The 17,949-nt window shown below is 45.6% G+C and overlaps 1 protein-coding gene across 7 annotated transcripts in view; it reads left to right on the top strand.

Moving 5' to 3' along the window:
- Window positions 1-309: 309 nt before the first annotated feature.
- The window catches only part of LOC137373915 (coiled-coil domain-containing protein 166-like), a 73,677-nt gene continuing 56,037 nt past the window's right edge, over window positions 310-17,949 (top strand). For 2 of the 7 annotated variants that reach the window (XM_068039545.1, XM_068039635.1), the window contains exons 1-2: window positions 318-393; window positions 12,656-12,789. In XM_068039545.1, coding sequence (XP_067895646.1) covers window positions 12,683-12,789 — 107 coding nt within the window. In that variant the 5' untranslated portion in view covers window positions 318-393; window positions 12,656-12,682. Of the gene's footprint in view, window positions 394-12,655; window positions 12,790-17,949 lie in introns of those variants that run through there. The other 5 variants (XM_068039862.1, XM_068039726.1, XM_068040154.1 and 2 more) reach the window with 5 other exon arrangements.

Here is a 17,949-nt window from a genome sequence, read left to right as displayed (position 1 = left end):
CGTCACCTTGTAAAGCCACGCAGGCGCCCTAAGGGAGTCCTGCAACGTTAAGCATGCGCAGTCACATCTGCCGTTATCTGGGTTCACGACCAATATGTGAAGCGCGCAGCAACATGGCGCCGATCCACTTCCTGTGCCGTTGCTGTGGTGACCGAATTTTAAAAAGCATATCCCCAGAATATTTTTAAAAGGCTCTTAATTTTACTTGGATTTAAAAGGCTCATTCATATACACTTGTTTTATTTATGTATCTCTATGTTGAAAAGGATAATTTTGATGATAACTTTATGGGCGGGGCTTCGAACTGTTGTCATGGTGACGACTGTTTGCCAACTTGAGGCCGTGTGCTGATAAAGTGGAGTTGCCAGATGTTGCACTAACAGTTAAATTGATGTAAGTTACAGTAACTTGTTATTATTTAGAGCTGATTATTTTATGGGAAGTGAGGACCAAGTATTGTGTTAGATTTGAGGCCTGAGGATACTTGGAGAAGGTGGGCGTGATCTGATTCAGGTCTCCATTTTAAAATCCGACATTGTCCTTGTTTATGTAAAATTGAATTTTATATTGATAGAGACAGTGAAAAATTACATTGATAAAGGGTGAAAGCGGAGAAGTTTAGAGTCGATGCAGAATAAGTTTCTCTGCAGTAAATGCTGAGGTGTTGGGACTTGCAGATTTGCAATGGCGCCATCACTGGTGGTTGCCTCTCATTGCAGCGTGACCTGTTTACATAGGCACCAGAGACATGGGCATTTATGGTGAAATCAAAGGATTTTGACCTAATTGTTACAGATAATAATCTTGGACTTCAGGTGGTGCTGGATTTCCAGGGTGCTGCTGTAGCAGTGGATGATATAGATTGATGAAGTACAAGAAGGAGGCCATTTGGCCCATCGTGCTTGTGACCTGTTCTGAGACCACCACTGTCATGACTGTATTTGTGGGCTTGAAGATTAGAGACTATATGGTACTTGGAAGTGAATACCTGACCTGGAGTTTGTTGTAAGGTCAGATAAGCATTGCTGCTGTAGTGAACAGAAGTGTTTAATAAAGCTCGTTAAATCTTTGTTAAAGTCACATCTATGACTTCCAGTGTGATTTTTCAGCCTGCGATGTTACAGTGGCAACGAGTTATAAAGACAAACAATACCGAGGTAAATTCAGAGATATTTAGGATTGTGTCATGGCATTTGCTGGAGCTGATGTATCTGCAGTCTGGAGAATTGAGCCATTTAATCCAACGGGTGATGCCAGTACTGTCACTGTGAAATGGAAAGCGTGGCTGGAGGAGTTTGAAGCATATGCTGACCGTCATCGTTTGTATTTGGAGGCGGTGACGCAGAAAGCACAGCGATGCGCCTTATTGCTTTTCAATGCAGATGTGTTGGTGAGGGAGGCTTTCAAGACATTGCCTGACACGGGAGAAAAGACAGAGTATGAAAGCTTTGAAGAACCATTGTGTGGTGATGCCAAATGCCAAAGGCATGTTTTCCGCCAAATGTGACTCGTTTGAGCCAGGCGTCTGATGGATGCAATTATGTCGCGACGGATCTGAATAACCAGATAATGTCTCAAGTGGTCCAACATTGCAAGTCAGATAAGTTGAGACATAGGCTGCTGGGAAGAGGAGGTGATACTTTGAAGATAGCAGCTGCATTGGAAGCAGTGGATGGACAGATTCACAGCATGAAACTCCCATTTCCGCCAACGACATGATGACCTCTGAGGCAGCGAGTGACACAACGGAATCCAGGTATGCATAAATGTAAACTGCAAAAGTCTGAGGAGAGTGTTTCAGCTGTGGCAACTTGGGGCACCATGGAAGAGATGATTGCTGCCCTACCAAGGGAAAGATATGTAGAAAATGTAGGGGCAGAGACCATTTTGCTGAGAAGTGCAGAAGCAAAGCTGAACAGAGTGGAAAGCCTGGCAAACTATATAAAGGAAAGAGAGATGGAAGTAGTACAACTGTGAGACGAGCTAAAGATGCAGGGAGTGAGGACATGAATAGCAATTGTGGATACATGTTTTCTATCAATGGAAGCAACCATGAGAAATTTCCAGTGATTGTTGGGGGTGTTGAAGTGAGCATTATTGTAGATTCAGGCAGTGACAGTAATGTCAACAGCAGAGCACTGAGGAACTGAAGACAAAGAGAATCAAGTGCACATCTCGAAAATGTTCGAAAAAGCTTTATCCTTACACATCTAAAACCCCACTTCAAACTGTTGGATGCTTCACAACGAGTGTAAGAGCTGAGGATCAGAGTGTCGAGGTGGAATTCTTCGTGATTGTGGAGGATGGTGAGCCTCTTCTGAATAGAGAAACTGGCCAAACCTTGGGGGTGCTACACATAGGTGTTACAGCCAAGTGAGCAATGTGTCTAGTGGTCTATTGCTGTCTTTACCTGGTCTTATTGTGACAGGGTTTTTATTTTTAAACACACTGTGTTTTGAGCTCCACTTTTTGTGAATCCGTGTTCACAGTTTCCAATTATAAAGCAAAGAAATGAGCACACACTGGCTTTCTCTGGTTTAAAGTAGAAAGAGGAAATTTATTAAAATCTTAAACTTAAACTCTAATACGGTTCACGCCTACGGATATATGACGCGCTCACACCAGCATGCACACGTGATATAAACATCTAGATAGGAATAGAAAAGAGCAGAAGAAAATATTAGAACAGTTTGAGGCAATATCTTGTTACTGTTTCTCAAGCTTGCTGTAGTCCTTGATTGAAGCTGTGGTCTTGCGATTTGTTGGGGCCCAGTAATCTTAAAACTCTGTTCATGTGGCAAACCTTTCTCTCTTTGAGTTTCATGTGTTTTCACGTGATGCAGTTCTGCGGGAAGAGATGAAGGCAGGCAGGCAGACAGGCAGGAGAGGAGATGTTCTCAGTCACAGGAGAAGGGCTTTACTGCATGAGCGCATGGCTTTTTCTGAGTTCAAATTCCTTTGATGGGAGTTCACATTAAAAAAAACTCCCGGTTTGCCCCACAGGTTAGTTATGTGACTAATTCCTTAATGGAACAGTCTCTTCACATCCTTAAGTGGAAGTTCAAATCTAAAAGGTCCAGCCAGCTAGACATGCGACCAGAACTTGCCCCTAGTATAGGTAGGTGGTAGGGGAAGTGAGGGAAGGTGGGGATGTGGTAGGAATATGGGATTAATGTAGGATTAGTATAAATGGGTGGTTGATGGTCGGCACAGACTCGGTGGGCTGAAGGGCCTGTTTCAGTGCTGTATCTCTAAATAAAAATAAAATAAAATAACTGGTTTGACCACTTCTGTGTATTGGAGAAACAGGGACTGGCTCCCTTTGTTTCCATATTGTCTTGTATTATGTAAATGTCTTCCCAGTCCGAGATTGCAATTTTTTATGTTTTAATGTTCATGTTGCAAAATAATGTGTGCCTCAGTCTTGGCAGCTGGGGTTTGCCTGACATAGGATTGAAAGTGAATTCTGTGAAATCCTTGACGGAGCTTTGAGAGGAGTTTGGATCAGTGTTTCAAGGAATTAGGAAGTTGCACAGCTGCCAAGTGAGATTAACAATTGATGAGAATGTGAAGACTGTAGCTCAGCCTGTATGCAGAACAGCTTTTGGTCTGAGAGAGAAAGAGAGGCAAAGATCAAGGAACTGGTTGACCAAGACATCATAGAGTCAGTTGAAGGACAAACACACTAGAGAAGGAAGCTGAATCATTCGTGCGGTTTGTGGCAGTTCATCTTACACCCAGAGCAATGACAACTAGAGAGATTGAAAGAGAGTCAGACAAAGACCCAGAATTGAGTGACATCAGACAGAGAATCCAAGCTGGAAATTGGTAGAATTGCCCATTCTGAGCAATATGAGATATTAGATTAGATTAGAACATTACAGCGCAGTACAGGCCCTTCGGCCCTCGATGTTGCGCCGACCTGTGAAACCATCTGACCTACACTATTCCATTTTCATCCATATGACTATCCAATGACCACTTAAATGCCCTTAAAGTTGGCGAGTCTACTACTGTTGCAGGCAGGGCGTTCCACGCCCCTACTACTCTCTGAGTAAAGAAACTACCTCTAACATCTGTCCTATATCTATCACCCCTCAACTTAAAGCTATGTCCCCTCGTGTTTGCCATCACCATCCGAGGAAAAAGACTCTCACTATCCACCCTATCTAGCCCTCTGATTATCTTGTATGTCTCTATTAAGTCACCTCTCCTCCTCCTCCTCTCCAACGAAAACAACCTCAAGTCCCTCAGCCTTTCCTCGTAAGACCTTCCCTCCATACCAGGCAACATCCTAGTAAATCTCCTCTGCACCCTTTCCAAAGCTTCCACATTCTTCCTATAATGCGGTGACCAGAACTGCACGCAATACTCCAGGTGCGGTCGCACCAGAGTTTTGTACAGCTGCAGCATGACCTCGTGGCTCCGAAACTCGATCCCCCTACTAATAAAAGCTAACACACCATATGCCTTCTTAACAGCCCTATTAACCTGGGTAGCAACTTTCAGGGATTTATGTACCTGGACACCAAGATCTCTCTGCTCATCTACACTACCAAGAATCTTCCCATTAGCCCAGTACTCTGCATTCCTGTTACTCCTTCCAAAGTGAATCACCTCACACTTTTCCGCATTAAACTCCATTTGCCATCTCTCAGCCCAGCTCTGCAGCCTATCTATGTCCCTCTGTACCCTACAACATCCTTCGGCACTATCCACAACTCCACCGACCTTCGTGTCATCCGCAAATTTACTAACCCACCCTTCTACACCCTCTTCCAGGTCATTTATAAAAATGACAAACAGCAGTGGCCCCAAAACAGATCCTTGCAGTACACCACTAGTAACTAAACTCCAGGATGAACATTTGCTATCAACCACCACCCTCTGTCTTCTTTCAGCTAGCCAATTTCTGATCCAAAGCTCTAAATCACCTTCAACCCCATACTTCCGTATTTTCTGCAATAGCCTACCGTGGGGAACCCTATCAAACGCCTTACTGAAATCCATATACACCACATCCACTGCTTTACCCTCATCCACCTGTTTGATCACCTTCTCGAAAAACTCAATAAGGTTTGTGAGGCACGACCTACCCTTCACAAAACCGTGCTGACTATCGCTAATGAACTTATTCTTTTCAAGATGATTATAAATCCTGTCTCTTATAACCTTTTCCAACATTTTACCCACAACCGAAGTAAGGATCACAGGTCTATAATTACCAGGGCTGTCTCTACTCCCCTTCTTGAACTATGAGGTGGAACTGTGCACAATTGGAAAGTGTATTCTCAGATGTAACAGACTTGTAGTGCCGCAAAAGTTTAGGCGTAGACTGGTGATGCTAGCTCATGAAGGTCACTTGGGAGTGGTTGGTACTAAGCAAAACTTACAAACCAAAGTATGGTGGCCAGGGATGGAGAAAGATGTGATTGAAACATATAAGATCCTGAGGGGTCTTGACAGGTGGATGTGGAAAAGATGTTTCCTCTTGTAGGAGAACCTGGAACTAGGGGTCACTGTTTAAAAATAAAGGGTCGCCCACTTAAGACAGCGATGAGAAGAAATTTTTTCTCTCAGAGGGTTGTGTGTGTTTGGAATTCTCTTCCTCAAAAGGCAGCGGAAGCAGAGTTTTTGAATATTTTTAAGGCAGAGGTAGATAGATTCTTGATAAGTAAGTGGGTGAAAGGTTATTGGAGTAGGCGGGAATGTGGAGTTGAGGATACGATCAGATCAGCCATGATCTTATTGAATGGCGGAGCAGGCTTGAGGGGCCGAGTGGCCTACTCCTGCTCCTAATTGGTATGTTTGTAACACTGTAGCAGGCCAAGGACAGAAAGGTCAGAGTGGGAGCAAGGTAGAGAATTGAAATGACAAGTGACAGGAAGAACATAGAACAGTACAGCACAGTACTGGCCCTTCGGCCCACGATGTTGTGCCGAACCTTTAACCTACTCTAAGATCAAACTACCGACAGACCCTTCATTCTACTATCATCCATGTACCTATCCGAGAGTCGCTTAAATGTCCCTAATGTATCTGCTTCTACTACCACCGCTGGCAGTGCATTCCACGCACCCACCACTCTCTGTGTAAAGAACCTCCCTCTGACATCTCCCCGAAACCTTCCTCCAATCACCTTAAAATTATGCCCCCTGGTGATAGCCCTTTCCGCCCTGGGAAAAAGTCTCTGACTATCCACTCTATCTATGCCTCTCATCATCTTGTACCCCTCTATCAAGTCACCTCTCATCCTTCTTCGCTCCAATGAGAAAAGCCCTAGCTCCCTCAACCTTCTTTCGTAAGACATGCCCTCCAGTCCGGGCAGCATCCTGGTAAATCTCCTCTGCACCCTCTCTAAAGCTTCCACATCCTTCCTATAATGAGGCGACCAGAACTGAACACAATATTCCAAGTGTGGTTTAACCAGGGCTTTATAGAGCTGCAGCATAACCTCGCGGCTCTTAAACTCAATCCCCCTGTTAATGAAAGCCAACACACCATACGCCTTCTTAACAACCCTATCAACTTGGGTGGCAACTTTGAGCGATCTATGGACATGGACCCCAAGATCCCTCTGTTCCTCCACACCACCAAGGATCCTGTCTTTAAGCCTGTATTCTGCATTCAAATGAATGACCTTCCAAAATGAATCACTTCACACTTTTCCAGGTTGAACTCCATCTGCCACTTCTCAGCCCAGCTCTGCATCCTGTCAATGTCCCATTGCAACCTACAACAGCCTTCCACACTATCCACAACTCCAGCAACCTTCGTGTCATCGGCAAACTTGCTAACCCAGCCTTCCACTTCCTCATCGAAGTCATTTATAAAAATCACAAAGCAGAGGTCCCAGAACAGATCCCTGCGGAACACTAAAATAAAAGCAAAATACTGCGGATGCTGGAAATCGGAAATAAAAACAAGAAATGCTGGAACCACTCAGCAGGTCTGGCAGCATCTGTGAAAAGAGAAGCAGAGTTAACGTTTCGGGTCAGTGACCCTTCTTCGGAACTGACAAATATTAGAAAAGTCACAGGTTATAAGCAAGTGAGGTGGGGGTGGGGCACGAGATAACAAAGGAAAAGGTGTAGATTGGACCAGGCCACATAGCTGACCAAAAGGTCATGGAGCAAAGGCAAACAGTATGTTAATGGTGTGTTGAAAGACAAAGCATTAGTACAGATTAGGTATTAATGCACTGAATATTGAACAGCAGCAAGTACAAACCTGAAAAAAAAGCAGTGGGTAAGCAAACTGAACAAACTAAGATGAAATGAAATAAATGCAAAAAAAAGATTGTAAAAAATGTAAAAAAGAATGTAAAAAAAAAGAGAAGAAAAAATAACTAAAAATGAAAGTAAAATGGGGGCTGTCATGCTCTGCTCTGAAATTATTGAACTCAATGTTTAGTCCGGCAGGCTGTAGTGTGCTTAATTGGTAAATGAGATGCTGTTCCTCAAGCTTGCGTTGATCTTCACTGGAACACTGCAGCAATCCCAGGACAGAGATGTGAGCATGAGAGCAGGGGGGAGTGTTGAAATGGCAAGCAACCGGAAGCTCCGGGTCCTGCTTGCGGACTGAGTGGAAATGTTCCGCAAAGCGGTCACCCAGTCTGCGCTTGGTCTCCCCAATGTAGAGGAGACCACACTGTGAGCAGCGAATACAGTAGACTACATTAAAAGAAGTACAGGTAAATTGCTGCTTCACCTGAAAGGAGTGTTTGGAGCCTGGGATAGTGAGGAGAGAGGAGGTAAATGGGCAGGTATTACAGCTCCTGTGATTGCAGGGGAAGGTGCCATGGGACGGGGACGAGGTGGTGGGGATAATGGAGGAGTGGACCAGGGTGTCGCGGAGGGAACGATCCCTTTGGAATGCTGACAGGGGAAGATGCGACTGGTAGTGGCATCACGCTGGAGGTGGCGGAAATAGCGGAGGATGATCCTTTGGATATGGAGGCTGATGGGGTGGAAAGTGAGGACAAGGGGAACCCTGTCACGGTTCTGGGAGGGAGGGGAAGGGGTGAGGGTAGAGGTGCGGGGAATGGGCCGGACACGGTTGAGGGCCCTGTCAACCACAGTGGGGGGAAATCCTCGGTTGAGGAAAAAGGAGGTCATATCAGAAGCACCGTCATGGAAGGTAGCATCATCAGAGCAGATGCGTCGAAGACGGAGAAAGTGGGAGAATGGAATGGAGTCCTTACAGGAGGTAGGGTGTGAAGAAGTGTAGTCGAGGTAGCTGTGGGAGTCGGTGGGCTTATAATGGATATTAGTCAACAACCTATCCCCAGAGATGGAAACAGAGAAGTCGAGGAAGGGAAGGGAAGTGTCAGAGATGGACCATGTAAAGGTGAGAGAAGGGTGGAAATTGGAAGCAAAGTTGATAAAGTTTTCCAGTTCCGGGCGGGAGCAGGAAACGGCACCGATACAGTCATCAATGTACCGGAAAAAGAGTTGGGGGATGGGGGCCTGAGTAGGACTGGAACAAAGAATGCTCGACACAAAAAGACAGGCATAACTAGGACCCATGCGGGTACCCATAGCGACACCTTTTACTTGAAGGAAGTGAGTGGAGTTGAAGGAGAAGTTGTTCAATGTGAGAACAAGTTCAGCCAGGCGGAGGAGGGTGGTGGTGGATGGGGACTGGTTGGGCCTCTGTTCCAGGAAGAAGCGGAGAGCCCTCAAACCATCCTGGTGGGGAATGGAGGTGTAGAGCGATTGGACGTCCATAGTAAAGAGGAGGCGGTTGGGACCAGGAAACTGGAAATTGTCAAAATGACGTAGGGCGTCAGAAGAGTCACGATGTAGGTGGGAAAATGGCTTCTTTCCATGCAAGCACAGGAGATGCAACACTTGCCCTTTTACCTTCCCCCTTCCCACTGTCCAAAGCCCCAAATACTCCTTCCAAGTGAAACAGCGATTTACTTGTACCTTTCTCAATTTAGTATACTGTATCCACTGCTCACAATGTGGTATCCTCTACATTGCGGAGACCAAATGCAGACTATGTAACCGCTTTAAGGAACACCTCCGTTCAGTCCGCAAGCATGGCCCCGAGCTTCCTGTCACTTTTCATTTCAATTCCCTACCTTGCGACTGTTACAGTGAAGCTCAGTACAAGCTCGAGGAACAGCACTTCATCTTTCAACTGGGCACTTTACAGCCTTCCAGACTCAACATTGAGTTCAGTAATTTTAGATCATAACCTGTGCCCCCATTTTGTTCATGTTTTGCTGGTTCTTTTTCTCCCCTTCTTGTTTCTTTTGTAATTCCTTTACTCTGTGATTGGACAGCTGCTGTCCTGCCATTCACACCTCAGCCAGACACATCTTTTGTTTCTTTACTTGTCCCATTACTTTGGCTTTGTACCATGAAATCTTTTGTCATTTAACTTCTCTTTCCCTCCACCCTATCACACACCTTCCTTTTTGTTCTTCCCTTTTGTTCTTCTTCCCCCTTCCCCCTTTCACTTGTTCAAAACATTTCTAACTTTTCCCAGTTCTGATAGGTCACAGACCTGAAATGTTAACTCTGTTTTTCTATCCATAGATGCTGCAGACCTGCTGAGTATTTCCAGCATTTTCTGCTCTGGTTTCAGATTTCCAGCATCCACAATATTTTGCTTTTGTATTTATGAAAAGAAATAATGTTTGACAAATTAATTCGAGTTCTTTGAGGATGTAATGAGCAGGGTGGAGAAAGGGGAATCAGTAGATGTATATTTGGATTTTCAAAAGGCATTCGATGAGGTGCCACATAAAAGATTACTACACAAGATAAGAGCTCATGGTGTTGGCGGGCATTACATTAAGACTTGCTAACTAACAGGAAACAGAGTCAGGATAAATGGGGCATTTTCAAGTTAGCAAATTGTTACTAGTGGCGTGCCACAGGAATCTATGCTGGGGCCTCAACTATTTACAATTCATATTCATGACTTGGATGGAGGGACAGATTATTGTAGCCAAATTTGCTGAAGATGCAAAGATATGTGGGAAAGCATGTTGTGAGGTGGATACAAAGACAGTGCAAAGGGATAAAGATTAAGCGATGGGTAAAAATTAGACAGATTGAGTATAATGTAAGAAAATGTGAGGTTATCCACTTTGGTAGGAAGAATAGAAAAGCAGAATATTTAAATGGAGTGAAATTTCAGAATACTGTGGTACAGAGGGGCCTGCTTGTCCTCATACATGAAACAAAAAGTTAGCAGCAGAGACAGAAAGCAATTAGGAAGGCAAGTGGAATGTTGGCCTTCTTTGCAAGGGAATGGAGTATAAAAATAGCAAAGTCTTGTGACAACTGTACAGGGCATTGGTGAGACTGAACCTAGAGTACTGCATACAGTTTTGGCCTCTTTATTTAAGGAGGGACATACTTGCATTGGACGCAGCTCAGAGAAGGTTCACTTGGCTGATTCCTGGAATGAGGGGTTTGTCTCATGAGGAAAGGTTGACAAGGTTGGGCCTATACTCATTGGAGTTGTGAAGAATGGGAAGTGATCTTATTGAAACATATAAGATTCTGAGGGGGTTTGACAAGGTAGATGCGAAGAGGATGTTTCCCCTCATGGAAGAATCTAGAACTAGGGGGCTTGGTTCAGAATAAGGGGTCTCCCTTTTAAGCTGGAAATGGAGGAATTTCTTCTCTCAGAGGCTCGGTCATTGAATATATTCCAGGCTGCGTGAGACAAATTTTTGAACCATAGGTGAAGCCAAGATCAGATCAGATCTTACTGAATGGCGGAGCAAGCTTGAGGGACCGAAGGGGATACTCCCATTTCTTATATTCTTAAAAAAAACTATTGGGGCTCCTGTTGCTGATCCATATCAGTTGATGGAGAATGTGCGAACCCCGAAGCAAAGCTTTGATTCTCCACGGACAAATAACCCAATGATGCTCACTGGCTAAACATAAACAGAAAGAATGGCCAATTGGTGAGGTACCAGGGAACAAAGAACAAAGAACAGTGCAGCACAGGAACAGGCCATTCGGCCCTACAAGCCTGCGCCGATCTTGATGCCTGCCAAAACTAAAACCTTCTGCACTTCCGGGGCCCATATCCCTCTATTCCCTTCCTATTCATATATTTGTCAAGATATCTCTTAAACGTCGCTATCGTATCTGCTTCCACCACCTCCCCTGGCTGCAAGTTCCAGGCACTCACCACCCTCTGTGTAAAAAACTTGCCTTGCACATCCCCTCTAAACTTTGCCCCTCGCACCTTAAACCTATGTCCCCTAGTAACTGACTCTTCCACCCTGGGAAAAAGCTTCTGACTATCTACTCTGTCAATGCCGCTCATAACTTTGTAAACCTCTATCATGTCGCCCCTCCACCTCCGTCGTTCCAGTGAAAACAATCCGAGTTTTTCCAACCTCTCCTCATAGCCCTCCAGACCAGGCAACATCCTGGTAAACCTCCTCTGTACCCTCTCCAAAGCCTCCACGTCCTTCTGGTAGTGTGGCGACCAGAATTGCACGCAATATTCTAAGTGTGGCCTCACTAAGGTTCTGTACAGCTGCAACATGACTTGCCAAATTTTATACTCTATGTCCCGACCGATGAAGGCAATCCTTCTTGACTACCTTATCCACCTGCGTTGCCACTTTCAGTGACCTGTGGACCTGTACGCCCAGATCTCTCTGCCTGTCAATACTCCTAAGGGTTCTGCCATTTACTGTATACCTCCCACCTGCATTAGACCTTCCAAAATGCATTACCTCACATTTGTCTCCGCCCAAGTCTCCAACCGATCTATATCCTGCTGTATCCTCTGACAATCCTCATCATTATCTGCAACTCCACCAACCTTTGTGTCGTCCGCAAACTTACTAATCAGACCAGCTACATTTTCCTCCAAATCATTTATATATACTACAAACAGCAAAGGTCCCAGCACTGATCCCTGCGGAACACCACTAGTCACATCCCTCCATTCAGAAAAACACCCATCCACTATTACCCTCTGTCTTCTATGACTGAGCCAGTTCTGTATCCATCTTGCCAGCTCACCTCTGATCCCGTGTGACTTCACCTTTTGCACCAGTCTGCCATGCGGGACCTTGTCAAAGGCTTTACTAAAGTCCATATAGACAACATCCACCGCCATTCCCTCATCAATCATCTTCGTCACTTCCTCAAAAAACTCAATCAAATTAGTAAGACACGACCTCCCCTTCACAAAACCATGCTGTCTCTCGCTAATAAGTTCGTTTGTTTCCAAATGGGAGTAAATCCTGTCCCAAAGAATCCTCTCGAATAGTTTCCCTACCACTGACGGCCTATAATTTCCTGGATTATCCTTGCTACCCTTCTTAAACAAAGGAACAACATTGGCTATTCTCCAGTCCTCTGGGACCTCACCTGTAGCCAATGAGGATGCAAAGATTTCTGTCAAGGCCTCAGCAATTTCTTCCCTTGCCTCCCTCAGTATTCTGGGGTAGATCCCATCAGGCCCTGGGGATTTATCTACCTTAATGCTTTGCAAGACACCCAACACCTCCTCCTTTTTGAGAGAGGGGGGAAGGATGAGAGTACACACAGCAAAGAGTCAGATCATTAACGTAGGTAGTGGGGTGGAATCGGCGAGAAAATGTTTGATGTTTCATAGATAGATTTATCAAAAGTAACCTCCCATTAACATTGTAACACAGACAAAGGAGAAAGAAACGACAGCAAGGATGTCAAAGAAGAAGAAGGGACGTGCCGAAGGCAAGAGCAAGGTGGTAGGGATGGAACTGGAAGTTCTGACGGCAGCTACAGGGCGGATTGTCACGCTGCAAAACGAGTGAGTCTCCCAACGTTGAATAGCCAATGTTATCGAGGTGGGGTGGTGGGAAATCGGGTGTCACCAGTCCAGGAAAGGAAGAACTCGTGTTTATGTACAATCTCATCACCTGTCGGCTCACAGATTAGTACATTATCAATTACAAAGGACAAAGAACAAAGAACAAAGATAATTACAGCACAGGAACAGGCCCTTCGGCCCTCCAAGCCTGCGCCGATCCAGATCCTCTCTCTAAACATGTCGCCTATTTTCTAAGGTTCTGTATCACTTTTCTTCCTGCCCATTCATGTATCTGTCTAGATACATCTTAAAAGACGCCATCGTGCCCGCATCTACCACCTCCGCTGGCAACGCGTTCCAGGCACCCACCACCCTCTGCGTAAAGAACTTACCACGCATATCCCCCCTAAACTTTTCCCCTTTCACTTTGAACTCGTGTCCTCTAGTAATTGAATCCCCCACACTGGGAAAAAGCCTCTTGCTATCCACCCTGTCTATACCTCTCATGATTTTGTACACCTCAATCAGGTCCCCCCTCAACCTCCGTCTTTCTAATGAAAATAATCCTAATCTACTCAACCTCTCTTCATAGCTAGCGCCCTCCATACCAGGCAACATCCTGGTGAACCTCCTCTGCACCCTCTCCAAAGCATCCACATCCTTTTGGTCATGTGGCGACCAGAACTGTACGCAGTATTCCAAATGTGGCCGAACCAAAGTCCTATACAACTGTAACATGACCTGCCAACTCTTGTACTCAATACCCCGTCCGATGAAGGAAAGCATGCCGTATGCCTTCTTGACCACTCTATTGACCTGCGTTGCCACCTTCAGGGAACAGTGGACCTGAACACCCAAATCTCTCTGGACATCAATTTTCCCCAGGACTTTTCCATTTACTGTATAGTTCACTCTTGAATTGGATCTTCCAAAATGCATCACCTCGCATTTGCCCTGATTGAACTCCATCTGCCATTTCTCTGCCCAACTCTCCAATCTATCTATATTCTGCTGTATTCTCTGACAGTCCCCTTCACTATCTGCTACTCCACCAATCTTAGTGTCGTCTGCAAACTTGCTAATCAGTCCACCTATACTTTCCTCCAAATCATTGATGTATATCACAAACAACAGTGGTCCCAGCACGGATCCCTGTGGAACACCACTGGTCACACGTCTCCATTTTGAGAAACTCCCTTCCACTGCTACTCTCTGTCTCCTGTTGCCCAGCCAGTTCTTTATCCATCTAGCTAGTACACCTTGGACCCCATGCGCCTTCACTTTCTTCATCAGCCTGCCATGGGGAACCTTATCAAACGCCTTACTGAAGTCCATGTATATGACATCGACAGCCCTTCCCTCATCAATCAACTTTGTCACTTCCTCAAAGAATTCTATTAAGTTGGTAAGACATGACCTTCCCTGCACAAAACCATGTTGCCTATCACTGATAAAGCCCATTTTCTTCCAAATGGGAATAGATCCTATCCTTCAGTATCTTCTCCAGCAGCTTCCCTACCACTGACGTCAGGCTCACCGGTCTATAATTACCTGGATTATCCCTGCTACCCTTCTTAAACAAGGGGACAACATTAGCAATTCTCCAGTCCTCCGGGACCTCACCCGTGTTTAAGGATGCTGCAAAGATATCTGTTAAGGCTCCAGCTATTTCCTCTCTCGCTTCCCTCAGTAACCTGGGATAGATCCCATCCGGACCTGGGGACTTGTCCACCTTAATGCCCTTTAGAATACCCAACACTTTCTCCCTCCTTATGCCGACTTGACCTAGAGTAATCAAACATCTGTCCCTAACCTCAACATCCGTCATGTCCCTCTCCTCGGTGAATACCGATGCAAAGTACTCGTTTAGAATCTCACCCATTTTCTCTGAGTCCAAGCATAACATTCCTCCTTTGTCCTTTAGTGGGCCAATCCTTTCTCTAGTTACCCTCTTTCTCCTTATATCTGAATAAAAGGCTTTGGGATTTTCTTTAACCCTGTTTGCTAAAGATATTTCATGACCCCTTTTAGCCCTCTTAATTCCTCGTTTCAGATTGGTCCTACATTCCCGATATTCTTTCAAAGCTTCGTCTTTCATCAGCCGCCTAGACCTTATGTATGCTTCCTTTTTCCTCTTAGCTAGTCTCACAATTTCACCTGTCATCCATGGTTCCCTAATCTTGCCATTTCTATCCTTCATTTTCACAGGAACATGTCTCTCCTGCACGCTAATCAACCTCTCTTTAAAAGCCTCCCACATATCACATGTGGATTTACCTTCAAACAGCTGCTCCCAATCTACATTCCCCAGCTCCTGCCGAATTTTGGTATAGTTGGCCTTCCCCCAATTTAGCACTCTTCCTTTAGGACCACTTTCGTCTTTGTCCATGAGTATTTTAAAGCTTACGGAATTGTGATCACTATTCCCAAAGTAGTCCCCTACTGAAACTTCAACCACCTGGCCGGGCTCATTCCCCAACACCAGGTCCAGTATGGCCCCTTCCCGAGTTGGACTATTTACATACTGCTCTAGAAAACCCTCCTGGATGCTCCTTACAAATTCTGCTCCATCTAGACCTCTAACACTAAGTGAATCCCAGTCAATGTTGGGAAAATTAAAATCTCCTATCACCACCACCCTGTTGCTCCTACATCTTTCCATAATCTGTTTACATATTTGTACCTCTATCTCACGCTCGCTGTTGGGAGGCCTGTAGTACAGCCCCAACATTGTTACCGCACCCTTCCTATTTCTGAGTTCTGTCCATATTGCCTCACTGCTCGAGTCCTCCATAGTGCCCTCCTTCAGCACAGCTGTGATATCCTCTTTGACCAGTAATGCAACTCCACCACCCCTTTTACCTCCCTCTCTATCCCGCCTGAAGCATCCATATCCTGGGATATTTAGTTGCCAATCATGCCCTTCCCTTAGCCAAGTCTCAGTAATAGCAATAACATCATACTCCCAGGTACTAATCCAAGCCCTAAGTTCATCTGCGTTACCTACTACACTTCTTGCATTAAAACAAATGCACCTCAGACCACCAGTCCCTTTATATTCATCATCTGCTCCCTGCCTGCTCTTCCCCTTAGTCACACTGACTTCATTATCTAGTTCCTTACAGGCTTTTGTTTCTACCTCCTTACTGTCAACTGACCTAATTGGTTCCCATCCCCCTGCCACATTAGTTTAAACCCTCCCCAACAGCGTTAGCAAAAGCACCCCCAAGGACATTGGTTCCAGTCCTGCCCAGGTGTAGACCGTCCAATTTGTAATAGTCCCACCTCCCCCTGAACCGGTCCCAATGTCCCAAAAATCTGAACCCCTCCTTCCTGCACCATCTCTCAAGCCACCCATTCATCCTGACTATTCTTTCATTTTTACTCTGACTATCACGTGGCACTGGTAGCAATCCTGAGATTACTACCTCTGAGGTCCTGCTTTTTAACTTGGCTCCTAACTCCCTAAATTCTGCTTGTAGGACCTCAACCCGTTTTTTACCTATATCATTGGTGCCTATGTGCACAATGACAACTGGCTGTTCACCCTCCCCCTTTAGAATGTTCTGCAGCCGATCTGAGACATCCCTGACCCGTGCACCTGGGAGGCAACATACCATTCGGGAGCCTCGTTTTCGACCACAGAACCGCCTATCTACTCCCCTTACAATCGAATCCCCTACGACTATTGCCGTTCCACTCTTTTTCCCGTCCTTCTGAACAGCAGAGCCAGCCACGGTGCCATGGACCTGGCTACTGCTGCCTTCCCCTGGTGAGCCATCTCCCCCAACAGTATCCAAAACGGTATACTTGTTTTTGAGGGAGATGACCGCAGGGGACTCCTGCGCTGCCTTCCTGCTCTTTCTCTGCCTTTTGGTCACCCATTCCCTTTCTCCCTCAGCAATCCTAATCTGCGGTGTGACCAATTCGCTAAACGTGCTATCCACGACCTCCTCAGCATCACGCATGCTCCAAATTGAGTCCATCCGCAGCTCGAGAGCCGTCATGCGGTCTAACAAGAGCTGCAGTTGGACACACTTCCTGCACGTGAAGGAGTCAGGGACATCAGCCATGTCCCTGAGCTCCCACATTGAGCAAGAGGAGCATGACACGGGTCCGAGATCTCCTGCCATTTTTAATCTTAAGGTTAACTTAGATAAATGAAAAAGGAACGAAAAGTTTTTACCAATCACGATAAAACCAGAGAAACAGAAAAAGCCTTACCTTATAAACACCCCACCGAGTCCTTTTATTTTGGTTAGAGGAGGAGGGCGGGTGGGAGACACTACAAGTGTGGTGTCTCGGGTTCAGAAACCGCCCAAATATATAGTGTTTTACTTACCCAGCAGCCCCCTGGCCTCCGCCGAAAACAAAAGGAAATTAAGTTTACTTTCAAACTGACCTTCCCAGCTGCTCACTCGCTCACACTCTGCTCCCGAAAAAGCTGCTGCAATGAAAGGAAAGTTATTTTAAACCGCCCAAATATATAGTGTTTTACTTACCCAGCAGCCCCCTGGCCTCCGCCGAAAACAAAAGGAAACTAAGTTTACTTTCAAACTGACCTTCCCAGCTGCTCACTCGCTCACACTCTGCTCCCGATAAAGCTGCTGCAATGAAAAGCCAAATTACATGGATGTTTTTGACCTCTGTGTAAATACGGCAGCCATTTTGCACAGAACAAGATCCCACAGCCATTATTGTGATAAATAACCTGTGATTCTCTGTTTCGGTGGTGTTGGTTAATGGGAGCACTGTTGGTCAGGACACCGGGCAGAACTCCCCTGTTCTTCCAGTAGTGGCTGTGAGATCTTCTACATCTACAGGGGAGGCAGTGGCATTGTGACTGGACTAGTAACCCAGAGACCCAGGGTATTGCTCTGAGGACATGGGTTCAAATCCCACCACGGCGGAAGGTTCAATTAATAAAAATCTGGAATTAAAAAAGCTAGTCTAATGATGGCCATGAAACCATTGTCGATTGTTCTAAAAACCCATCTGGTTCACTAATACCCTTTAGGGAAGGAAATCTGCTGTCTTTACCGGTTCTGGCCTACATGTGTCTCCAGCGAGCCACTCTGTTGTCTCTAACTCCTACAAAGTCAATAAGGAATGAAACCAGATGGACCACCCGGCATCGACCTACGCACCGGAAACGACAAT

Source organism: Heterodontus francisci, chromosome 1, assembly GCF_036365525.1.
Source record: "Heterodontus francisci isolate sHetFra1 chromosome 1, sHetFra1.hap1, whole genome shotgun sequence".
Classification (NCBI taxonomy): domain Eukaryota; kingdom Metazoa; phylum Chordata; class Chondrichthyes; order Heterodontiformes; family Heterodontidae; genus Heterodontus; species Heterodontus francisci.
The sequence above is the reverse complement of the archived record's forward strand: the minus strand, read 5'-3'. Positions and strand labels throughout refer to the sequence as shown.